This window comes from Haemaphysalis longicornis, unplaced genomic scaffold, assembly GCF_048455015.1.
Source record: "Haemaphysalis longicornis isolate Haplotype H1 unplaced genomic scaffold, Haemaphysalis longicornis Haplotype H1 scaffold_7, whole genome shotgun sequence".
Classification (NCBI taxonomy): Eukaryota; Metazoa; Arthropoda; class Arachnida; order Ixodida; family Ixodidae; genus Haemaphysalis; species Haemaphysalis longicornis.
Window position 1 is genome coordinate 190,889,026 of NW_027526422.1, and position 26,319 is coordinate 190,915,344.

Here is a 26,319-nt window from a genome sequence, read left to right on the forward strand (position 1 = left end):
GGAACTATGGTCTGGGCCGTAAAAATAGCAGGGGGGACCTACTAGTTGAGTTTGCAGAACGGAATAACCTACGCATAATGAATACCTTCTTCTGTAAACGGGAGACTAGGAAATGGACCTGGAGGAGCCCGAATGGGGAGCACAAAAATGAAATAGACTTCATATTATGCGACAACCCTGGCGTCGTGCAGGATGTGGAAGTGCTCGGAAGGGTAAGATGTAGTGACCACCGTATGGTAAGATCTCGAATTAGGCTAGATTTGAGGAGGGACCGTAACAAGCTAGTACGAAAGAAGCCGATAAATGAGCTAACAGTAAGACGTAAAGTAGAAGAATTCAGGATCGCGCTGCAGAACCGATATTCCGCCCTTAACGAGGAAGCCGAGATTACGACACAGGAAGCCAGCGACAACCTTACACGCCTTATCACGGAGTCTGCAGTAGAAGTCGGGGGCACTATGACTAGACAGGATACTGGTAAACTTTCACAGGAGACGAAAGATCTAATCAGGAAACGGCAAACTATGAGACTCTCTACCGCAGCTGACAGAATAGAACTAGCGGAGCTTTCGAAGTTAATCAATAATCGTAAGACAGCTGACATACGGAAGTATAATATGGAGAGGATAGAATACGCTGTAAAGAACGGAGGTAGCCTGAAAGCAGTGAAGAGACGTCTTGGCGTGGGGAAAAATCAGATGTATGCACTTAAGGATAAGCAAGGCAATGTCATCACAAATAGGGATAAACTAGTCACAGTGGCCGAGGAGTTCTATAGGGATCTGTTCAGTAGCCGGGATATACAGGATAATGCCGAACGAGACAGTAGCTCAGAGGAGATAGACATCCCACCAGTAACGACCGAAGAAGTAAGGAAGGCTTTGAAAGAAATGAAAGGGGGCAAAGCACCTGGTGAGGATCAGATAACAGCAGACCTCTTAGAGGATGGCGGCGAAGTTGTACTTGAAAAACTGGCAAGCCTGTATAAGCAATGCCTAATGACCGCAATGGTACCGGAATCTTGGCAGGACGCGAACATCATCCTAATTCATAAGAAAGGCGACATGAAGGACTTGAAAAATTACAGGCCGATCAGCTTACTGTCAGTCGTCTACAAGGTATTTACCAAGGTAATCGCTAACCGAATCTGCAACCTTAGATTTCAGTCAACTTAAAGAACAAGCAGGATTCCGTAAAGGTTGTTCAACAATGGACCATATTCACATGATCAATCAGGTGATAGAGAAGTGCGCTGAGTATACTGAACCCCTATATATAGCCTTCATAGATTATGAGAAAGCATTTGACTCAGTCGAAACCCTAGCAATCATTCAGGCATTACGGAACCAGGGGTTAGATGAGCATTATCTAAGAATACTAGAGGATATCTACGATGGGTCTACAGCTACCATCATCCTCCATAGGGAGAGCAGTAAAATACCTATAAGGAAGGGTGTAAGACAAGGAGACACAATCTCTGCAATGTTATTCACAGCATGCTTACAAGAAGTATTCAGAACGTTGTATTGAGAACAGGGGGGAATAAGGGTTAAAGGAGAATACCACAGTAAATTCAGATATGCTGCTGACGTTGCCTTGCTAAGTAACTCGGGGGACGAATTGCAAAGCATGCTTTCCGCACTGGGCGAACAGAGTAGAACCGTGGGCCTGAAAATTAATATGCAGAAAACTAAAGTAATGATCAATCACCTCGGGACAGCACAGCAGTTTGAGATAGGTGGCGAGGCAGTGGAAGTGGTAAGAGAATATATCTACTTAGGCCAAGTTGTGACCCCAGATCCCAACCATGAGGCAGAGATAATTAGAAGAATCAGAATGGGGTGGGGTGCACATAGCAGACATTCTCAGATAATGAATAGCAGCCTACCATTGTCGCTGAAGAAGAAAGTATATGACAGCTGCATCTTACCGGTACTCACCTACGGGGCAGAAACTTCGAGACTCACTAAGAGGGTTCAACTTAAATTGAGAACGACTCAGCGGGCAATGGAGCGGAAAATGATAGGTGTAACATTAAGGGACAAGAAAAGAGCGGAGTGGGTCAGGGAGCAAACTGGTGTTAAAGACATATTAGTAGATATTAAGAAGAAGAAATGGACGTGGGCAGGGCATGTAATGCGAAGGCAAGATAACCGCTGGTCACTAAGGGTAACAGAGTGGATCCCAAGGGAAGGCAAGCGTTGCAGGGGGCGGCAGAAAGTTATATGGGCAGATGAGATCAAGAAGTTTGCGGGGATAAATTGGTCACAGTTGGCACAGGACCGAGGTAATTGGAGAATAATGGGAGAGGCCCTGCAGTGGGCGTAGATAGGCTGGTGATGAGGATGATGATGATAAAACACTGCAATAAGAAAAGCATCTAAAGATAGGTTTTATGAATGGCTGAGTGACGAACTAATATAAACACTCGGCAAAGAATTAGGTTGATTACGAATGACGAGGCACATAAGATGTGCACGTCTTTCAGTGCTTGCTTTCTCGCAATACTGAATTATTTGGGTGCAGCTCCATGTGGAAATTTCAGTAGCCATATGCTCGTTCACACTGTGGGGAAACAGCACCAGTGCTTAATGCTTAATTAAAACGCACTTACAATGAATAGAGGAACCAGACGGTGACAATACCAGGGGCTCAAAGAAATGGCCCGCAATTTAGCTGAAGCTTCTCCATGAGCAAAACCTGCAAGTAATGAGAAGTGTTAAATTGTAACATTTTCAAATCAAAATACAGGAAAAGCTGTTCGTGCTTAAACTTTTTTGATGAACAGTGTTTGTTAACAACCTCGGGTGAATTCATACGAACGTTGTGGTGGTAAGTGCGAGGTGACCTTATCAACCTGTTAATACGAACACTGTGTTAGTGTTGCTCGTCCTTAACGTGGACAAGTCCCGTTTAACTATTTCGGCACTGCGTGTCGACGGGAAATGAGTGATGTTTTCGTGTTTCTTTGCCTTTCGTGGAAATACATAGGTTTGGACAAATATTCTTCACTCTTACCTTCTTTATAATTAGCACTAAGTACGTTCACAAAAAACCCAGCATTGAACACGGCTAATTACTGAAGAGTCATTTTAGATTGTTTATGCTTTTCGTTTTGGAAAACGTAAAGCGTTTGTTCAATGCCCGGGGCGTAAAAATTGCTTGGGGATACATGTTTAAGGTCTTGTGTTGCAGTTGTCGACGCACCCGCTTATGCGCGCAAACACACGAAAGTTTCTTGGCGACTGTAACCACCATTCTTTGAGCAAACAAGCAAATATTGATGGGTGTCGGGAAGTTCGTAAGCAGTCATTATTTGAGTGATCCATGGGTTCTAGGTAATGCAGATCTTCGGAAGTGGAATTTCAACCATTTACTCTGATACAACGCATAATGCCATTACACCGGAAAGCAGTACGCCACCTTGAACTTTAAAACTTTTTTGAACTTTTATAACATACCTTGCTCGAATGTAGTAGTAGAACAACAGGCCAGTCTTCGCGCTTTTTAAATATCTACACAGGTGTATGCCTCCTTCCGCGAACTTTTTCTAGAATTTCGGGAAGCTATTACGCTCACTTAACAAAAACGCGCAAAAGGAAACGACGCCGTTCCTCCTACAGTAGGAGTATGATAAGATCTCTTATTATTCGGGCTTTTTTATTACCCGAGGTAAACATTTTAATGAAATCACTCTCATCAGTCTAGTTTACATATATAAACGTTGCGGTTAGAGCCCTATTGGGGTATGGGGCTCGATTTTTATGTAAAATGTCTATATTTGGAAACAGCACGACTATAGTAGGAAAAGCTCATATCGCAGTTTTTTATGTCGTGTTTTATTAAACTAACCAAATGTAGTTGTTTTGGACTACTGCATAATTTACTATTAAATTTAGTAAAACATAAATTAAATTAAATTTAGTAAAACATAAAAAGTGTTCTGGTTTGGAAGCAAAAATACAGGGAGAGTATTACACAAGAAATTCCACCACAGGAAATGGTGATGCGTGTTGTAAAAACACGTTTTAATATTTTTTGGACGAAAAATATGCTTGTAGTAGAAACAGTTAGAATAGAAACTGGGGAATTAGCACCTATTTCCCGACCTCTACCGTTTGGAATTACAAATGCCTTTGGAAGCGGTCCATTCTTGGTCTAATCTCGGACTTCAATAAAACAGAAATCTTTATTTCAAGGACATGCCTTGATATTCCTCTTTTTGAAACCTCTTTAACTCTTCGTATCTTCCTGTGCCATGACTTTGTATTACGGCTTTATATAAAAATTTTAGAATACATAAGTTATGCCGCAGGATGTTCACTGTTTTCAAGAAAAAATAAATGAATGGGTTCTAATTAATTCTGAGGTAGAGTGTTAACGATTTATCAGCAAGGTATCTTCGTTTTAACCCGTTTCAGTTTTTATATATTAGTGAACATTTCTCCAAATATGGCCTTGAGGTTTAAAGAAAAAAGCTATGAATTCTAAGTGATTCGAAATTGGTTTTCATATCTCAAAAGGTATTTTCAAACTACGTTGTTCAAAAATAGCTTGACCACAAATATGACATAATTCAAATGCATCCTGTTCATATTTCACCTAATGATTCAAATGCACTACATCCACCCAATACAATGTAGGTCAATGCAATTCAAATTGTTTGCGAGCCCCTGTCTGAGATGATGATGACGTTTGTTTCCTGGGGCAAGGGCAACGAAGGCCAAACAGCGCCAACACAATGGTTGTGTCGTTTTTGGTGTAAAATGTTAAGTAAAATAGAAATGTGATGGGCTACTGCGGGGTGTATAGAGACCCTTATTTAAAACAATATACTCTTCAGTGAGCCAGATAATTATGACTTTATAGTAAAGAATGAATGTTCAATCAAAGCTACCCCACTGAGGGGCTTTGTCTTTCAAATACCAATGTCTCTAAGGTAAGCAAAGAGATGTCTACTTGGAATAAAAGGTTTAGCGTATAAAAACAATGATGGATGAAGTGGAATCATGTGAGTGTACCGTTCCCGGAAATGCTCTTTTCTCGCACTCTGGAAGTGCGGACATTCAACGAGAGCATGCATTACTGACAGACGATGTCCACAACTGTTGCATCGTGGCGGTGGTGCTCCATTTAAAAGAACGGAATGAGTGGCATATGTATGACCTATACGTCGTCTGCACAAGTACACTTCTGTGGTTCTGTGATGTTTTTCTGTGTAGTACCTGCCAATTTTGGGTTTTATAGTGTGGAGGTTGCTTTCTGTCTGTGTGTGACAGTGTTGCTGCCAGCGTTTTCGTAGTGCTTTACGAATGAGTGGTTTTATGTCAAGATAGGACAGCTGAGTAACATCGATTTCAGAGCGGAGTGCTGCTGCGGCGGCGCTCTGGTCAGCGAGCTTATTGCCAAGAATTCTACAGTGTCTAGGCACCCAGCACACTATTATGGTCTGTTTTAAAGCGTACGCTGACATTATTTCTCTAATGACCTTGTTCAATATTGCAGTTCCACTTTTTTGCCAGAGCGTAACGCTGTTGCAACGCTTCAGGAGTCTGTGAATATAATGGATTGTTGTGTTTTTGTTTGCGCTATGTGTTCCACAGTTATTGAAATGGCATGTGCCTCTGCCGTAATTATACTTGTGCTCCTGTTTAGCGTTGTTGTGCTGGAAACGTGGGGACCATGTGACGCACAAGCCACTGCAGTGGAAGGCTTTGGGGCATCCCTATAAAAAGCAGTGTATGGGTACTTGTATTGCAAGTGTTGAAAGTGTTGCAGAATGAGTTCCTTTGGTGCGGGTCTTTTGTCAATTTCCTTGAAAGACACGTCACAGATGACAGGGAGCAGATTCCAAGGTGCAATAAACTCAGTGATGTTTGTTTTTTAGGTGTCGGTCACGGTGACACCAAGGTCCTCTGCCTCTGCTCTTAATCAGAAAGAAACAGGCAGAGGGAGTGACGGACGGCTCAAAAACAACCTTTTAGGTGATGTGTTTTGAACAATAGTATTGAACGAATGATTCCTCATCGACTTCGCTCTCACGTAGTACAAAAGCGCCATGTATGTGCGTTGGTGCTCTAAGCACCACTGGTCGGCTTCATTATACATGTTTCTATAGGGCTTGTCCTGAAAGCCCCTGACGTAAGGCAGAGCCCTAAATGCAACACTTGGTCGAGCATTTCTAAAGCTGTTTTCGAAGCAGAACAATATACCACGCTGCCGTAGTCTATGCGCAATTCACCAAACTATTGAAAAGATGGAGCAAGCATGTCTTATCTGCACTGTATGATTGGTTGGATAGTATTTTATTATTGTTGATGGTTTAAGTGCCCTTAATTGTGAGTTGTTTAATGTGGGTGATAAATGTGAGCTTTTCGTCCAGCAGAATACCCAGAATCTTGTGTTCATTTTTGACGGGAATTATTACATTATTGATACGGACTTCAGGGTCAGGCCGGACTCCACGCGTGCCTAGAAAACAGTACACATGTGCTCTTTAGAGGATTAAGCTTAAAACCATTTTAATCGGGCCACTTTTCCAGTTTATTGGCACTAAGTTGTAACTGCGGCTCGCAGATTGAGGAATTACATCACTCATAGCTGATTTGAATATCATGAACGTAGACTGAGTAGGAAATTGTGGGTGGCAGTGCCTTTTGGAGTGAGTTCATTTTGACAATGGAAAGTGTACAACTCAGTACACCACCCGGCGGGACCCCGTCTTTTTGAGTGTGTATTCAAGAAGTGATGCTCCGACCCTTACGCGAAAAGTTCGCTCAGACAGGTAGCTTTTTATAGTGTTGAGCATATTTCCAGATACACCGTAAGCTTTGAGTTCACGCACCATACCATAGCGCCATGCAGTATCGCACGCCTTCTCCAAGTCAAAGAAAATAGACCTACAGTGCTGGCTGTGGACAAAAGCATCTTTAACATACGATTCCAAGGCCATAAGCTGGTCGGTTGTAGATCGCGAACGGCAACCTGTCTGGCAGCTATCTAGATTACCGTGGTATTCTAAAACGTACATGAGCCTTCTATTGACCATCTTCTCGAACAGTTTACGTAAACAAACGGTAAGTGCTATTGGCCGATAGCTAGAAGGCGAAGAGGCATCTTTCCCTTGTTTAGGCAATGGCACCACAATTGCCTCTTTCCAAGCCCGTGGAAGATATCCGGCACTTCATATCTCCTTAAACAAATAAAGGGGAGTTTCGAGGGTGTCTGCGTGGAAGTGTTGAATCATTGTGTATGTGATTTGGTCTGCACGTGGTGCTGATGTCTTACAAGTCGCCAAGGAAACCTTAAGCTCGTGGATGGAAAATGGACAGTTGTAGGAGTCTCGTGACGATTTCTTGATGTCCTTAATGGATTTACGTTCAGCAGATGTTTCATACCTCATACATCTGTCTGTGTAATGGGAAGAGCTTGATATAAGTTGAAAGTGTTTGTCTAGGTGTTTGCCTGGTCTTGTAATGTGTTACCAGTGGTGCTAACAAGGGGTAAGGTTGTTTTGTGCCTTTTTAACTTTCTTGTTGGGTTCCACACCTTGCTTGTGTCAGTGTAAGAGGTAATAGAACCAGCATAAGCTCTCCAGCTGTTGGTTTTCGTTTCGCGGTGAATACGCCTTCCACCTGCCTTGGCACGCTTGAAAGCGATTAGATTCGGTGCCGTTGGGTACCTTCGGAGGTTTCCCCAGACCTTGTTTTGTGCTTTGCGTGCGTTTCGACACTCCTAATTTTTTTCCAGGGCCTTCTGGGATTTGGAGGAGTACTGGAGGTTTGAGGGATTGAACTCTTGGCTGCCTGTATAATGTGGGCGGTGAGAATTCTACAAGCAAAATAAATATGTAAGTGTTTTATGAATGTATAGGACAGCTGTGAGATTTGCTTAAAAGCCACCCAGTCTGCACGGGTTTCTTTAAACCTTTTATGGTAAATAGAACTGTCAGAGAATGTATTTAGACACTTAAGAGTGACAGGGAATTGGTCACTTCCATAAGGGTTGGAGTCCACATTCCACTCGAACGAAGGAAAGAGAATGGATGAACCTATTGCTAAACCGATGTGTGAGTAGGTGTTATGGACTGTGCTGTAGTATGTTAAATTAATTTTATTAATATACAGGCACCAGATGACAAAAACAATCTTTCAATTAAACGGATCCGGCCATCTTCGCGTACAGATACCCACAGTTTGCTCTGGGCATTGAAGTCGCCCACCAGTAGTAGCGGATCCTGTAGCTGGTTATTAAGGATTCAAATTCTGGGCTACAAAGGCGAAAGTCAGGGGGAATATATATTGAAGCTATCCTTATTAACCTGTCGCCGATTATAACACGTACAGCAACCACTTCGAGGGTTGTGGTCAAAGGGAAAAATTTACAGGAAAAAAGAACTTTGTATAAACTATAGCTACACCACCAGAGGAGTGAGAACAGTCGTTCCTATCTTTCCTAAGCAGAGAATAGCGCTTCAGAACGTTTGTTTGTTTCGATTGTAAGTGTGTTTCCTGAAGACATAAGATGGTTGATTGGTTTTTATGAAGAATTTCGTATATGGCATCCCAGTTTTTCATTAAGCCCCTGCAGCCCCATGTGTAATGCACTGTACTACCATAAGTGTTTAAAGAGACAGTGCAGCGTGTATCTGTGTGTTGCAGACGTGCGGTGTTATCTATGTCACTGAGCCTGCATTAGGGCCAGTTATGTCCAGAGCTGGTTTTTCCCGCGGCTGATGTTGCTACGCCGCTCATTTGGCTGAACAGCTGACCGAGGTGGCGTGGGTGTTTCGTCCATCTTTTCATCCTACGGCAGAGGAGGAAACGCAGGATCTCCCTCCTTTTGTCGTGGACCTCGGGGAGTTGCACTCGTGTTTGCCGCGAGGGCCAATGGTGGCTGTAGCGGCGTTGTGCGCGTAGATGTGGATGCAAGGCTCCCCACCTCGCTGCCTACTGTGCCAAAGGGCGACAGCGCAGCAGGAGCGAGCAGGAGTGGGCATGCGCAGCAGGAGTGGGCATGGGAGCAGCGCCTTCGGAGCGGCTCCTAATCGACAACTTTGCATCATGCAGATCCTGCCTGCTATGCTTGTTTCGTGGCTATCGGCTGTGGTCAGCGCATCTCCCGGCATCACTTACACGCTGCCGATAGCGGCCCCTTCGACTGACAAGCTGGATGCTACGCCAACTGCGCGGACCTGTTGCGTGATCGTTCATGAACTGCACGCGTCAACCGAACTCGCCTTCCTCCGGACAGGCCAATGGACGACTGCATCATCAGCTCGCGAGGATTTAAGCAGCTGGCGCGCCAACATACTCTTCAGTGGGCATGGGAGCAGCGCCTTCGGAGCGGCTCCTAATCGACAACTTTTCATCATGCAGGTGTGTAACCACTTTTCTCTGTACGCGAGAAAAACCGATGACCGTTGTACCCTGCTGTTCCCGTGCCCACGGGTGTTGCCTGAAACTTTGTCGGAGTGTTTTTCTATGGCGCTATTATTACTGTGCTGCGGAGACATTGAATCGAACCCCGGGCCCACTACTCGCTCAGAAGCCCTTCTTGACATTGAAAGCTTGCCTGAAAACCCTGCCGAACAGATGGGCGTTCTCTTCCGATTACTGAAAGATGTTCATGCCCGCTCACTCCAAAGTTCTAAATTTTAGGCCGAGGTTGTGGCAGACATCAAAAGTATTAAAACCGGACAAAAGTCTATTGAAACGAATGTCTCGAACATTCAACTAAGACTGGACGCCCTGGAGGAAACATCTCGTGCTGTGGATGGTCTTTGTGCGCAAATTACAGAATTGCAGTCCACTGCTGATTCTTTAGCCACACAAAATACTCTTTTGCAGTCACGCATCGATGAACTCGAAGACCGTTCACGCCGTGACAACTTGTTGTTTTATGGGTTACCTGACTCAAAGGAAACCTGGCAACAAACTGAAACAAAATTGACTGCAATTCTAAATGAAGTGATACCCTCACTTCCCGCTGGTTCAATGGAACGGGCACATCGTATAGGCAGTGTTTCGCCAAACAAATGTCATCCGGTCATCGCGAAGTTTTCGAACTTTAAAGTGAAAGAACAAATGCTTTCGGCACGGAAGCTTTTCAAAGAGAAAAATATTGCACTATCCGAAGATTTTTGTCCAGCCACCCGCTTGCCCGGAAACAGCTTACTGAATTCGCTAAAAATCAACCCGGTTCCCCTCCCTTTTTGCTTAGTCACAACAAGCTTACCATAAACAAAAAACGTTACACTTACAACGCAAACACTGACAGTATTGAAAATTTTCAGAGCAATGAAAACCCTGATTTGCAAGAACCCGTCATTGCGCCGGCGCCTGTCCGTGATACTGCGGCATAGGGAAGCGATAGGGGTAGTGGACGGACGTTAACACATCTCTCTGTGTTATTCACCAATGCGCGCAGCGTCGTTAATAAACAAGATGTACTGTCATCTGCATTAGATTCTTGCTCTGCGGCTGTTGTCGCAATCACTGAAACTTGGCCGTCTAATAATATACAAAACTCCGAAATTTTCCACGATGCCTCCAGATGCAACATCTACCGATGCGACCGCACCGAGTCTCGAGGCGGTGGGGTACTTCCGGCCATTTCGAACGAATTTCTTTCATCAAGCATTTCTGTGTGCAGCAATCTTGAAATCATCTGGGCCTCAGTAACCATTGACCATCGCAAGTTTATCCTAGGTGTTTGCTATAGACCCCCCTCTTCGTTGCCTTGTTTCACAAATGAACTACATGACGTCCTCAATATTATCTGCACACAGTTTCCTTCTTCCTCCGTCATCCTCATGGGAGATTTTGACTTCCCTAATATAAAATGGAGCACCACCCCTCCCACTGTAACGCCATACTCAACTGAAGCACAGGAATTCTTGGATTTGTGTTCTGTCTTTTCCCTCACTCAACTCGTTACCAAACCCACTAGGCTGTCCTCGACCGCATCTAACACACTTGACCTAATTTTAACTACTACACCGGATCTCATCTCTGCTGTTACTTGCTCTCCTGGAATTAGTGATCACTTGCTGCTCAATTTTCACATTAAAACTACTGCTTAAGCGCGCTCAAAAAAATGTAAAAACATCCTTGACTATAACAGAGCCAACTTCGACGCACTCAATAACGAACTTCACGAGTTTACAGATGTATTCTTGAGTACATTTGACAACTCTGTAGAAGTTAAGTGGGGCAGGTTTGAAGCTAAAGCTCAGTAACTCATCGATAAATACATACCAAAGCGAGTCATCACCACGTATGCTCAAGCACCATGGTACAACGTTAATATCAAGCGTCTGTCGAATAAGAAAAAACGTTTGTATCGCATCGCCAGACGCTCACCTTCTAACTCGCGTTGGGATGCGTACAAGATTGCTTCCAATGATTACATTTCGGCTATAAAAAACGCTAGACAGAATTTTTTATCTAATGTTCTTCCGTCAATGCTTTCTTCAGACTTAAAAAAATTTTGGCGTACCATAAACCCTCCGTCCGATGAACCATCACCTTAAACGACACATCTGACGAACCAGTTCCCAGCAATCTTTGTGCTGTGCTTCTCAACGAAACATTCGTAAAAAACTTTTCCGCGGCGTCTACCGTTGCGAAGCCTCCAACCCAAGCACTCAGTTGCGCAGCTATGCCTCCAGTACAAATCGATGTTTCCGGTATCTCTAAACTTATCACTGACCTAAATAATTCCTCATCTCCTGGATTTGATGGCCTTAGCACAAAATTTTTGATAAACACTGGTGTTTATTGTTCTATCATATTAACAAAATATTTCAGCAATCATTGGACACGGGTACGCTTCCTAAGAAATGGAAAATAGGAAAGGTGATTCCAGTTTATAAGTCCGGCAACAAAAATAATTCATGTAATTATCGCCCCATTTCTCTTACCAGTAACTGCTGCAAAATACTAGAGCATGTCATCTACAGTAATTTGGTTAATTATCTGGAATCCAACTCATTTTTCGCAGCAGCCCAACACGGTTTTCGCAAGACATACTCCTGTGAAACCCAACTAATTTATTTAGCTCACAAAGTACATCAAATTTTAGATAGGTCTTCGCAGGCTGACTGCATATTTTTAGATTTTTCAAAGGCATTCGATAAGGTTTCACACGGGCTACTGCTTCATAAACTAAATCAATTAAACATTGACAGAAGTTTGTTGACGTGGATTGAATATTTTTAAGTGCGAATTTTATAAGCGACCCCAAACCATCCACCGCCGGCGGCGGCGGCGTCCGCAGTGCTCCTCTATATTTAAAAAAGAAACAGCATCCGGCGCCAGGTTTCGATCCGAGGACTTTGCGGCCGCAGCGCGACGCTCTACCGACCAAGCCACGGACGCGACGCTGATATCAGTGTTAGTGACGCGCCTTATATCTTTAACGCATTCAAACTACGTCGTCAGCGGCGTGCGTTGGCGACTCAGCGGCGTTATAGCGGCTTGATAACTGCGTGGTGTACACGTGATACTACAAACCCGATGGAAGAGATGGAAGAGAAGGCGGCGAGGCGGTGGGCTGCGGGGGCCGAGCGCAAGCGCCGCAAGCGGGCCGACAACCGTGCATTCGCACTTTCACATTCTCCCCCTCGGGGAAATGCGGGGGAATTTTTGACTGACCGTTCGCAGTTTGTTGTCGCTAATCAATCTTGCTCTCCATTCAGCCCTGTTTATTCAGGTGTACCTCAGGGTTCGGTCCTTGGGCCCCTCTAATTTCTTATTTATATTAATGACTTACCTTCTTTGTTAAAACCTAATGTCCTTTTATTTGCTGATGACTGTGGTATTTTCCGCGAAATAACCTCTGATAACGACACTACCATTTTGCAGTCTGATTTGAACTCTGTTGTTAATTGGTCTAAAACTTGGCTAATGGAACTCAACACTAACAAATGCAAGACAATGCGTGTTTCTCGTACTAAGACCAACCCACCACAATATTCTCTTAACAATGTCCAATTAGAATCAGATGCTTCCTACAAATACCTTTGCATTCACATTACCATGAACGTAACCTGGAACCTTCATATTGAGCATATTGTTAACCAGGCTAACCGCATGTTGCGTTACTTGCGCCGCAACTTCTTTACAGCTCCTTCATCACTCAAATTATTGCTTTACAAAACATTAGTTCGTTCGAAACTGGAATATGCATGCTAAGTATGGGACCCATGTCACGGAAAACTTATAACTGCACTACAACTTGTTCAAAATAATTCTGTTAGATTTGTGCTAGCCAACTACCATCGAACCGCGAGCATTACTAGAATGAAATCTGATTTAGCCCTCCCATCTCTCTCCACTAGGCGTCAAATTTCATGACTAACTATTTTTCATAAGTTGTATCACCACCCCGTTCTGCGTGACGAGCTTATACCTAGTCCACATTATCAATCCCGTCGCGTTGACCATGAGTGCCAAGTTGGAATTGATATATGCAAAACAATGCATTGTTTTCAGTCCTTCTTGCCCCGGACAAGTCGTGACTGGAATCGCCTTCCTTTTGACACTGTATCTATTAATGACGTACACCAGTTTCGAAATGTTCTAGCTCACATTGTATAATCAGTTCTTCTAATGTTTGCTTTTAATGAGTCGCAGTTGCAATTTTTAATTACATTGTGTTAATGATTTTATTGTATGTTGTATCTTAACGTCTTTGTGCTGTTTTTTTGTTGTTGTTTTTTATTTCATTGCTCTCACACCACTCCCCTCTGTAATGCCTTTGGCCCTGAGGGTATCATAAATAAATAAAATAAATAAAAGGCAAGCCGTCCCTACCTACAGTGTTCGCTGCCACCTCAGCCGCAGTGGTATCCACAGGCTGTGGTACAACATTTTGGGTAGAAGAAGCCAGCCCAGTGGGTGTCGGGGGGGGGGACCAGGTGAGCCTGCCGCCCCACCCCTTGGTGAGCAGCGCCAGCATAAATTCCCGAAGGAAGCATCGAATGTCTTTTTCGAGCTTCTGGATGAGACAGGTTGTGGTTCACTTTGAGATTTACGATTTCTTTCTCATTTTTGATTTTTTTGCAAGAACGGGAGTACGCGGTGTGGGATCCTTTGCAGTTAACACCATGAAATTGTGTTGCATTACACCCATCTGTCTGGTGGTCGTGCTTCGAGCATATTGCACATGAGTTTTTTCACTTAACAGAGTTTGCAACTATGACCGTACCTTTGACATTTGAAGCAACGTCGTTGGTTTGGGATGTACGCCCTGATCTGACAGTAGAGAAACCCTGCTTCGACAGATTCGGGGAGTGTACTATGATCAAAAGTCAAGATGACACGTTTGGTTTTCATATCATTTCCATCGCCTGTCATTGTGATACGTCTTACACCAGTCACTCCTTGTTCACGCAAGCCCTCAAGAATATCTGCCTCAATTTCATTTATGAGTTCGGTTTCCGAGAGCACACCTTTGCAGCTGTTGAGGGTTCGGTGAGGTGTTACAGTGATCTGTAAGTCACCTATGCTTGTTTGTTTGAGAAGGTTAGCAGATTGTTCCTTACTTCTAACCTCAATGAGCATGTCCAGATTCAAGTTTCCTTGCGTCATAGTTTTTCCGAACTATACCTTCAATTAACTTGGCGATCAGGGAAACAGACTTCGAAGTTATTGGGGTGGCTTTGTCGACTGTCTACATGACTAGGAAGTGAGGAAAGCTGTCAGGGTTATCTAAGACGAGGTTCGGTAGGAGTTTAAAGATTGCTTCGGTGCGGGCCCTTTTCGGTGCCCGATCATTAGAAGAAGGGGTTTAGATAATACCATGGGCCATATTAAAAAGCAAGGGACAGGGGTACCTTCTCTTTTGGCTTTACCCTGGTGGTCAAAGAGGTCCCGGAGCTCCCTGCCTGCTAAACAGACAGGGAGCTCATCCGCCGGAGCTTGACAACGACTCCGACGGCCACCGTTCGTGGTTTCTCACCCTCCAATTATAAACACATGGCCACGGTTGGATACAGCTTATGTTTGGGGGCTCCGGGTCCGCGGTGTCGCCAATACCGTCACCAAGATTACTCAAGGTGTCCCGTGCGGGGTGCCTGAGACCGCGCCAGCGGAAGCTTTTTTTTGTACTTGGTTTTCCTCGTGCACGTGCCGGCGTTGAAGCGCCACTTTATTTCACTTGCTGTCGTAAAACCCAACTCCATGAGCTTTCCAACTGAAGAAACTCGAGAGCTGGCGGTTAATTACGTATATTGTGCCTCAAATGTACCGGCAGTTTTGTTTTGGCTAAACAGGGGGGAGATGTATGACAGGTGCAAGCGGCTCACGAGTTTCGAACGCTTATGACTATTGAACCGCTTGTCTTTTGAACCCTCTGGGTTGCGCCTTTACTAAGGAATACGTGTGGCTCTGCCTGGGTCCAGCGAGCGAGCTACGGTGACAAGGTGAGCCCCTAAAATGCTCTGTGCCTAAAAGAGCCAAATGCACCACAAATCGGGAACAAGGGTAAAGACGAACGCAAAAGGCAACTGTATTACCCACTACCCTCCACCATTGTCGCGAAACACGGTTTTTGGAGTGTACATTTATGCTCTCCTGCGTGCTGTGAATGCAAAAGCGCTGTCGCTTTCCCTGGATATACTTTGCTGCTACATCGCGTGTGCGACGTCCCTGCTTTATGAAGCTACCATGGTGCAGATTTTTATTTTCTTAGTGCGCATATTGGAATGTTTTTTTTTTTATTTCTCGTCGAGAATTCCTACGAGGGATCGGCTCCTGGCGATGGGAGTAGCCGTGAGTAGCGGGAACGAGGATTAAAGCTAGTGACTTGCATTGCCATTTAAGTGACTTATTTACTAATCTATACCTATGCCACTAACAACACCGCTTTATATGTACATATATGTCTAGTTGATCGCTTTGAACGTGGAAGTGTTATTACGCCTCATGGCAATATCATCCAGCTATATGATGGTTCTGCTATGCTGGTATTAGCGGGCACAATGTAGAATTATACGTTATAATTGAGAACATACAAACGCTTTTCGAATTATTAGCATGTACATTGGACATATTGGCCCTTGTGGTCGAGAGCTGGAGTTAAGAATCTTTTGTTAAATATACCGCTGGGCGGCTGCATTACCGCGTTGATTATAAGCCCATTCACTCTCAGCGCACGACTTGTCAATGCCTATTGGCAAGCTTGTAAGCATAGAGTTCGCACAATACCAGCTGGAAATATTCATTTTGAAGATACGTGAGTGATGAAGTGGCAGGAGATTTATTTGACGCCTTGGAATACCAAGGAAACATCCTACCTGCCGTCGACAGGGAAACACCTCGAAACTCGTCCAAAGGTGTGCACCCAGCTGTCTACCCAGAAGACCCCGCTTGCGCAAATTATGCGCAATGACCTCCCAAGTTGTCTTTCTGAGGATGGGCGTTTCTCTTTTTTCCTGTGAGCAGCGTGAACGACAGGAGTGTACAAACCAATTTAAAGCACTTGGTTACAACCATAGTGGCTATCCCGTCATCGTCAAAGCAAGGAAGAAAGGTAACCATTCTGAGCTCTCGGTAATGCCGACTGGTGATCCGCTGGTGCAGCAGTATGATTATTCGGAGATCATGTCTACTTTGTTGAGAAAACAGAACCGAAATTCCCTGTACGGCTTTGGAAGGGTGATCACGTCCCCGACCTCGAGTTAAGATAGCGTGCGGCCAGAGGTTCATTGTAGTACAGCTGCTCAAAAAAGGAGTTTCAAGACTACGTTCGGGCTACCACGACCTGTTCACTCGGGGGCGCTTCTTACCTCTAGAAGAACAAGAAAACGCGATCAGGACCAATTTGTTTGGCAGCCTATATAACGTTTTCGTGTAGGAACAGTCCATCGTTCCTGACGAGGCTCCACAATTCGAAATAACAAAAAAGCGTCTAACCTCCAATCGAAGATCGTGCGGGAAGAACACGAGGCTGCGCCTGTGGAAAACAAGGACTATTCAGCGGCACTGGTGGAAGGATAGGACAATAAAACGCCCAGTTGCGAACCCTAAAGAAATAATAAGGCTGCCACCAAGTTAGTTCAAGCACGTTTCCATCTAGACATCGTGAAGGGGACCTCTGGGCGGAAGTACTTGAATCCCTACAAGCTTCCACCGAAAAAGTAATGCTGGAGGTTGCACAACCGTGCGAATTTGACTCTTCTTACCTCACTGAAGCTGGACAAGCTTCACAAACTTTCCTCATCACATCTGCAACCTGGTTTCGGTAAGAAGCAGAGGAGCAGTGTATTGAGCGGGCACCAGTCACGAAATTACATTCCTAAGCATTGGAAACTACTGAAAAATAAACCTGTGCAGGTATGATACCAATCTGGAACACGGCACGACTCCCTGCTACAGACCTACGGTAGGACAAAGCTATTTACAACCTACCGACATCGCCTTGAGGACAATAGTCGCATGCATAAAGGACTGGAATTATTAGATGCCTAGCAACTTATGGTCGAGCCTTTTCCCCCCGCCGTTGTGTGGGCGCCGTTTTGCGGCCTCCACACCCCCACTGCGCTCGCCTGGCCAAACACCGCTGATGATGATGCTGGCAGGATGCCCCTAGGGTACAGTGTACTAGAAGGGAAAGGTGTGTCGTTCGGGGCCTAGTAGGGAGGTCCCTTTTGCGATGAAAATTCCTGCTGAGGAACTCCTGTTGTAAGCAGCGCCCCTGGCGGCAGCGGCGGCCGCAGCGGTCGCTGCTTCCCGGGTGTTGCTCGCTGTACGAGCTCTGATCGAGCGTTCTGGTGGGGGTCGTTAAATGCAGTGCCGTGCTTTCTGAACCATTTTCTTTGCATTTCACGAACTATGCACTTATCTTTAGCAACTTGCCTGGAAGATTGCTGCTTTGACTGAGTTTCAATGTAGGGATAACTGCCTCGCGGCCCGACTACGGGCGTTGTGAGTACGCGCACAGAATGGTACGCGAGCCCGGCAACAAAGTGAGACGTCGTGAAATTGCCGTACTCGATCGCTAACGCGCGCCGATAGCGTACGCGTCGACCAGGTGCTGGCGGAGTGCTTGATTAGCGTGGGTTGTGCTGTAAGAAAAGTATACGCAAGAGATGAGGACGCAGGAGGAGAAGTTAAAAGTGGAACGGGGAGAGAAAATAATATGCAAAGGCAGGAAGCGGTAGCAGGATGAAACATAGAACCGCGAGGGAGGGAGTGAGAGTTCGGGCTGCGAGACGAGGCGCGCGCCGGAGAGCGAGTACGGCAATTTCCGCACGCCTTATTTTTGTTGTCGCGTTTCAAGAGTATGGCACCGATAACACGACGGCGGCTGCCGGATTCACATGTGCGCTAGCTGTGGCGCATTGCACGGTTGGTTGCTAGTCTTGGGTAGGGGGTAGGGGGTAGGGGGGAAAGAGGGGGAATTTCACGACACGAGGCGCCAGCGAAGGCTTGAAAAATCGCATATTCCTTGACCACAATCACGGCGATCGGGCTCACAGGCACCCGAAAAAGTGACCTTTTCTCGTTGCATGATCGCAGTCCGCTGTTGCAGAGAGGCACAAAGCAAAAGTTGTCCCTCTTATCCCGATGCCTCTCCATCATTGCATGCACGAATCACATTTCTGAGACTTTTTTCACACACGATGTTGAACGTCCAACGATAAAACGATGCGCGAAACGGCTGTAAGTTTCTTGCATCAGAACGACGACGCAGATACGCAGCCGCAGACGACAATAAACAGAAGTGACAGGTCAGCTCGACAAGTATCGTCTGTTACATCGCCTGTGACCATTTTTATTTATTTATAACACTACATAGTATTATTTCTCTATTTCATTGCATCACGTTTCGTAAAACATGTCAAATAACGGGAAAGAGCACTCTTCGGAACAATCAAAGTGAAAAGGAGTCCGCGTGTCGTCTGCTACCAACCCGCGGAGCGCTCTGGGACACCATGCGGCACGGCGCCGGCGGGCCGCCGCCTGGGAATTCCTGTTTTAGCCAGCGCCACCTACAATTTTTCATCGCAAAAGGGACCCTCGCGTTCCATTGGCTTTCTCCCCGGACAACACACGTCTACATTCTAGTACACCATACCTAGGGTCTGGCGAACCAAAGAATCCATCACGAGATAGCTTCGCCTTCAACCAGCTTCGTCATCTTCTCGTAGGGGAACGCTGAGTAGTATGCGAGCCATTCCTCCTGTCTTCTCCGATGCCCCTCTCCTCTCAGGCATTCCTCCTCTCTCTCCAAAGTTTCTCTCATCCCCGGAATTGCGAACACCTGCGGCTCCGCGCGCGATAACGCGAAGCAGCTTTGCGTTAGAGTAGTGACGGCAAGCTGCTGCATACTTCGCTGGGGGCGCCACTGTAGCTCCGCGGTATAAATGACGCCGCTCGCGCTCCGCTGCCCCCATTCTCCACCCGCAACGCCACGATCGAACTCAAAACTAATGGGAACTTGAGTCGACCCCATGGCTGCTTCGCATACTAGTCAGGGTTCTTCTACAGGAAGATGGTGAAATTTGTTTTCGCAAAAATAGGCGAGCTTCTTCTCCGTAATGCATCCACAGAATGATGGACGCAGCGCCAGAAACAAAACAGCTTACAGACTTCAATGACTACTTTGGTAAATTTACGTTGCGGACAGAAAAGCGACCTACTGAAGCTGCGGAATAATTGGTTATTGTGCAGGCAGGTGTAAAAGAAGAGACAAACACGTGCAACACGACAAAAGTCACAATACTAGGGATAATAGAAAGTCATAACTGTGCGGGGTCTGCCTTCCCGCCGACACGAGAAGCACCCGTTTATTTCAGGTAATAAACCACTGACCCAGAAACGCCCCACTACCCGTCGTACATCTAACATCGGTAGCTGCTGCGAAATGCGCTTGAAGTGTACGGGAGAAAGAGTCCAATGGGACATCTCAAACGCAGATGTCCAGTTCCAGGACCAGAAACATTTGGCTATTCAGCAGGGAACGATCACCAAAACTTTACTGGAACTGTGGGATGAGGTCTTACGAAATTCGAAAGAACAGGGAGGGGTCTGACGACGCCTTCGAAAATTCTACAAGCTGTGTTTTGACACGGGAAGCAAGACGAGGCACCAGAGGCGTCGCGCCGTGGCGCGTAAGTGGGATCGCCTGAGGCTTCCTCGAATAGGTGTCCCCTGTGCTTGCCAATGACGCGAGCGCACATTGAATCTGTGCTGTCGGGAAGAAGTGTGTGGTAGGCATCATAAATTTCACATGAACGTCTACAGATACAACAGGCCGAGGTTCCCCACAAGCGTTCAGATGAAGGGCGGCATTCACGTGAACATTCTAAGTTAAAGGTACCATAGCCTGCATCGCCATAATGTGATCGACACGGCAGGATGTCAACAAGCCAGGTGGCGATATCGAGGGCCGGCAAGTACGGTTTGTGGTTAAGCGTTGGTACCTTGCAGGCTAAGGCGTGCTTCTGGGAAGGTGGTAGTCCGTTGTACGCTTGTAAAGCGCAAAATATCGAGAAGGGCGAAAGACAACTGACCAAAACAAGCACTACTTCTAAGTACCTTTCATTGATAAATACGGACTTCTAGGCAAGTTGGTGTTCCATTGCAGAAGTACAAAGTGCAAAAGTACCATCAAGGACGAAAAAGGACGACAGAGACAAGCGCTACTTTCAACGAACATCTACTACCAACTAAATTGTAACATGTGTTATTTGGAAATAGCGCTTGTCTCTGTCGTATTCCTTCGTCCTTCCTCTAACATTTGCGCATACCTTGCAGACGTGAATATTTCGTGTGTGGGATGCTCTTACATACCCCGCGGGGTTACGTCCCAATCATTATGATCATGTAAATATTACCCACGTGAATAAACAAGTTATTCCCTTTTCTGGCGTTCGTGCTACCAGTCTCCCCTGCGTTTTTCTTCTGCGGCAACCTATTCACCCTTTGCAATTTCTCTGGAACACTCGGGTTAAAATCAACTATTCAGACGTAAGCGCCTTTACACATTTTCTGTTTTGGAATTTACTAGAAAACGGCCACACTAGAAAACGGCCATACCATGGCCATTACATCAAATTTCCTAAATGGTTGAGGCCTGTCCCAACTTTCTAATACGGTGAACTCAACTTCGTTAAATCGGATCACTCACAATGCCCTCACCAGGTAAATAGTTATTTTGTAATAAATTATGGACTAATATGCTGCGCACCTTCAACAAGCTGGACTACTTCTTTCTAAAAATTCTTCCTATTCATTTGGAGAAAATAAGGTGATCAAATTTATAGAACCATTGGAAAGAAAGTGAAACGATTATAATTAAAACAATGGGTTACGCAAAAACGACCTTGGAAGATAACAGATACCCGAGATTCGTAGATCCTCCAAGATTTTTTTATATGGGTACATCGAGCTAAACACTTGCTTAATCATTAAAACTACACATGCATTTCAAATGAAGCTCTGTACGGGGATGAGAAACGTTGTCTATGGTACCAGAATAGAAAACCTTAGCGCACAGCGCTTACAAAATTTCTTTCGGATTTGGAATAGCAAAACACTTCAAAATAATTCAACCTCTCTGAACCACGTAAAAGATGCGCAGTAAAAAGAACGCACCGTTTCATTTACAGAAAGAACTATTGAGGATAAGCGAATTAACTTTTGATATACATAAAGAAATAATTGATTATGAGGTGCAACGCGCCGGAGCTACGCAGGCGATGAGGCATGCCGTAGCGGAGTGATCTGGATTAATTTTGACAACCTGAGGATGTTTAATGGGCCTCGAAAACTCGAACACACGGGCGTTTTCGCTTTTAGTAAGCTTCAAAAAAGCAGTCGGCGCGGCCGGTATTGAAACTTGGGATGAGCCGCACAAAGCGTTAGTCACTGATCCACCACGGCGGGTATGTACACACGCAAAATCATTGAAGTTAAAAGACACAACCAAAACAAAATGTACGATAACAAATATTAATAAATCATGGACTCTAAACCGAGAGTGTAACTAATAAAGTCATAGATTATCGCATAATAAACACAGTTTCCTACAGCATTAAATCGATTCATCGGCGCATTGCTAAAGAAGGACGCTTGCCTACCTTAGAATACAAAAACCTCTGTTGGGTGGAATGGTCTACATTCAAATATGTGTCCTGTTAGGATCAGTTTCTGGTAAGCTCAATACGTAAAGTTGCTTTTTTTGGGTAGCGTTCCACTAAGTATGTTGCATGCATCATAAATTGCTTTGTTGAGGATTTGTCGGAGTGGCGGAACGCACATGGTTGTCTAATTCTGTGCCTGCAGTAATGCGCCCCTTTCTGTCTAATGGCATCAGGCCACCAGAGAGTCTGTAATTTTCTGAGATAACTCTCGTATGATTAATGATTTGCACAAAAGACTACGCTTGAAAATAAATGTGTGCATACGTAATGCTGTGGCATACAATTCGTGGGAGCCCGACTGTGCGTGTTAATTTGGATGACAAATTTTTTACATTCGTACTTTTATGGGCTACTATTATTCCTTCCTGTCGCAGTTAAATGAATATACTGCATACAGAGGCCTTCTGAACTAAGATGAAGGCGGCAAACATTGTTGTCTTTTGAACAACATTTGGTGATTCTAATACACCACCGAGCAGTAAAAAAGTTTCAAAAAGGTCCAAAGAAAAGAATACATCCCAGATTTTTCAACTGGAGAAACCTTTGAGTGAGTGTGTTTAATATTCCCGTGTAATACTCATTAAGAGAGAAGACATGATGGATACGATTTATGAGCACCAAGTTCGATATTTTTGTAACTCCGAGTTATTATAATCGTCGACGTGCATATTCACCTCAAAAACCTTATTTGAACTGGCCATGTTATCATGAATGCCGGTCGGTCTAGAACACATACATTTAAAGCCATGCTGTTATTATCATGAATGCCGGTTGGTGTAGAACACATACATTTAAAGCCATTCCGTTATACATGCCTTTAGAGAGTACGTTGTCGCAGCGAAAAGAAGTTAAATTACAAGAAGTAATCGAAATTAAATATTGAATCCAAGTAAATTAGCGAAACAATTGTCGGTAATGAAATTATCGAGCATTTTGGAGCGTTTGTGGAAACAGTGCCATAAAGGTTCATCGTTGTCGAGATGTAGGCACACACCCTCGACTCTCAGCGCTAAGACAGCTTTTATTGCATTCCAGTGAAGGCATATTTTTCACATATGTTAATTTTTGAACAAAACGTTATGTTATGGTCATTCGGAAGCATTGAGGTGTAAATTACAAAAGAACGATACAGTCTTCTCGGTAATACTTCAGGAAATATTACAGAGTTCCGCGTCAACGTTCACTCAAAGGATGCCGGTAAGTTGAGGCAGAACATGTACGCAGCATAAAGTCTCACCCTCCTCCTCTCTATTAAGCGCAGTCCAATTACACTGCACCCTTGAACTGTAAGGCCGTAAATATCCCAATAAAGCGACTGCCGTAAAAGTTCCCTATTTCTTGCGGTTGGCATTTTATATTTTCTTAAATTGTTTTATCTTCCTGACAAGGTTACTTAGCATCTTTTTTGCTACCTCAGCTCCAGCGGTTAACTTGCATTGTCAGCGACGGTGCCCCATATGATTACGCACAGTTCCTGCGGTTTTATATGTAAATTTGTTTCTTTTAGAAATGCCTCTATGGTTCAATTGTCAAACAATGCCGTCCGGATCAGGTTTTATTATTTTCTGTAATAAATGTTCTCACGGTATTGTCGTCTGGCCTGGGTTAGCAAATAAAAAATGTGCTTACACTTACCATTGCCCAAAAAGAACATAAGCAACACTAGCCTTCTTTCAGCCATACCTACGCAGCCTTTAAGGCCACTAAATCTAGGATATCAGGTGACCTCGGTAGTTCTGCCGATGCAAGCTTTGGCTGCCGGTTGTTCTCCGAAACTTCAAAGACATTGATCGATGACTATAGTGTCCGCTCACTAAGCTTCATTTTATTGTGAGAAGCTCCGAGAACGTCTGTGCAGAGCAACAAACAACGGTTCAAGTCAGTCAGTGGGTTCCTTTATGCGTACTTTCGTTTGGAAGACCACTTCTCCTACAGTAAATTTTCTATCCTAAGGAAATTCATTAGGGTTAGGAAAGTTTTGTTGCAGAGGCCCTAGGAATGCTTTTCCAGAACAAGTGGAGTATCATAGTACAATAAAAACAAAAAAATGTTTTATTTACATTTGTGTTTTTTGCATTACAACAAAAAAGCACCGACGTTAAAGTATTTGCGCTCCTTCGTAGCCATTCATTGTATCACTGTACACCAACGCAAACCATTCATAACGTCCGTTTGGCCCAAAAAGTACGATGGGGCCGAAGCACCTATTATCCTCTGCAAATTGCAAAATCCCTATTGACCGTTAGGGGTGCGTGGCCTATCATTATCATCACTATTATTTCTTTTAAATGTATGTCTTTTTTCACGTTAGGCCTACATCTAAGCAGGGCGTTACGTATACGTTCCACTGAGCCTTACGACGTGCTCGACAACGTCCATTTGATGCTACCTTTTTGCACTGTTACGTGTAGCATTGGTCGTGAGGCGTAACGGAAGTCCGGCAAACACCCCTTTAGCATGATCGGAGCATTACTGGTCGGGCAGCGCAGAGGGCCACGAGTTCCACTGGATGGCTCCAGAAGACATGGGTAAACCAGGCTGGACACCTATTTTTATGTATTTATTACTGCGAAACAATATATGTCTCACACCCATGGTTTTTATTCCGGTGAAGCCGATTTACTTGGCGCAACTCTGGGGCTCCTCCTCGCCACCGCCTACCCCACTTTCACAACGGTTATCAAAACAGTTATTCCCCTCGCCACCACCAATACCTATTTCACAAGTTATGCAGTCGGCTGGCAGCGGCCGTAGCGCTGTTATTAGAAGATTGCGGAGGATCAACAACAGAGCGAACGGGTGTAAAAACGGGCTCCCGAAAGCCTACGCCACCACCGCAGGCGATAATGTGGCCGCGGCCGTTGCCGCCTCAAATTCCACCTCGCCAACAAGCTGCGGGTCCCTGCCGGTTAAAAACAACCTTCCCCGATGGAACGCCGGCGGGGGCACATCAGTACTTTTTAGCTTGAAAGCCATTCCGAGCAACATTGTCGCGTCGGTAGCCAACGCCGAACAGCTCTTCGTAGTTCAGGAGGAAGAATAATGATAAATCTGAGTCTGGCGGCATATAAAGTGTTTGTCCCTTCGCGGGTGCATTTCACGTTTAGGTTATACGCCCATCCCCGCTCGCCGGTTTAGGCATAGACTGGTTGCGGGTGAAGGGAGGGGGCATGCCCGCAGAGCAGATGCCGGTACCGATAACATACCCACTATGGCTTGGGAGTCTCATGGCTCAAAGCGCCCTATTAGCTGTCTTCCGCAATCAAGTGGTTTGGGACTAGGTTGGTGTTTTGCACAAAGAATAGGGAGTTTCAGAAAAGGTGGCCCCAACGCTGTAAAGTCCGGAAGCGCCTTGAATCCTTGTACTGCGCATGCGCAGAACCCAAGCCATCCTTGAGGTTTTGGGTTTGCGTTTAGCGCGCACGCGATTTTGCCGAAATAGCGGACGCTTTAAAGTTGGCTCCAAGAGGAACGTACGGTGCAGGAGGGAAAAAGAAAGCTCCATGTTTGTCCACTAGGGTAAAACCCATGTCTTTCCATATTTCATTCTTGTAATTGACTAGGATGTATGTTATGTCGTAAACTACAAAAAAAAAACGTGTCTTGTTTCGCGCACTCTGCGAAAAGGGTGCAGCTTCGCAGGTCATCCCTTTTCACAGAGGTTCTGCTAATTTTTTTTAGTACACAGAGCACAGCAGAGCAGTGCTGTAACGACTGCCAAGCACCAGCAGCAACTGGTTGCATTGCGGCCCTCGAGTGCGAGCGATACGCACTCTGCGACAACCCCGCTCCCCTCCCCCTCCGCCCCCCCCCCCCCCCACACACACACACACAGTGTTGAGACTGGGGCATCTCTGCTCAGTCACCATTGTTGAGACGTTGCCCTGCCGTAAAGCCGACGGCGATTTGAAGCTGCATTTACATACAAGATGCACAAAGGTAGCAATAGCGCTACATGGCTCGATCAAAGACAATAGATTTCTTCAACTCAGTGCCTCCGATGAGATGCCGCCGTTCGCCCGCCGCTTCCGGGCTGGTTTTATACCCCCTGGGTTCGGGTTCCGTTGCAGCCGCGAGCATTTCGAATCCCTCCAATCAGGGCTATCACTGGCCGCACCTTCAATCTGGCGAATGGAGGCGAAGCGATTGCACCAGCCGAGCCGTCA

General features: G+C 45.2%; 1 protein-coding gene across 1 annotated transcript in view; it reads right to left on the bottom strand.

Moving 5' to 3' along the window:
* Positions 1 to 23,885, bottom strand: part of LOC144145649 (uncharacterized) — a 68,557-nt gene extending 44,672 nt beyond the window's left edge. Inside the window, exons 1-2 of the mRNA XM_077677317.1 lie at positions 23,789 to 23,885; positions 2,615 to 2,700 (exon numbers count right to left, since the gene is read on the bottom strand). Coding sequence (XP_077533443.1) covers positions 2,615 to 2,700; positions 23,789 to 23,834 — 132 coding nt within the window. The 5' untranslated portion in view covers positions 23,835 to 23,885. The remainder of the gene's footprint in view (positions 1 to 2,614; positions 2,701 to 23,788) is intronic.
* Between the last annotated feature and the right edge of the window lie 2,434 nt (positions 23,886 to 26,319).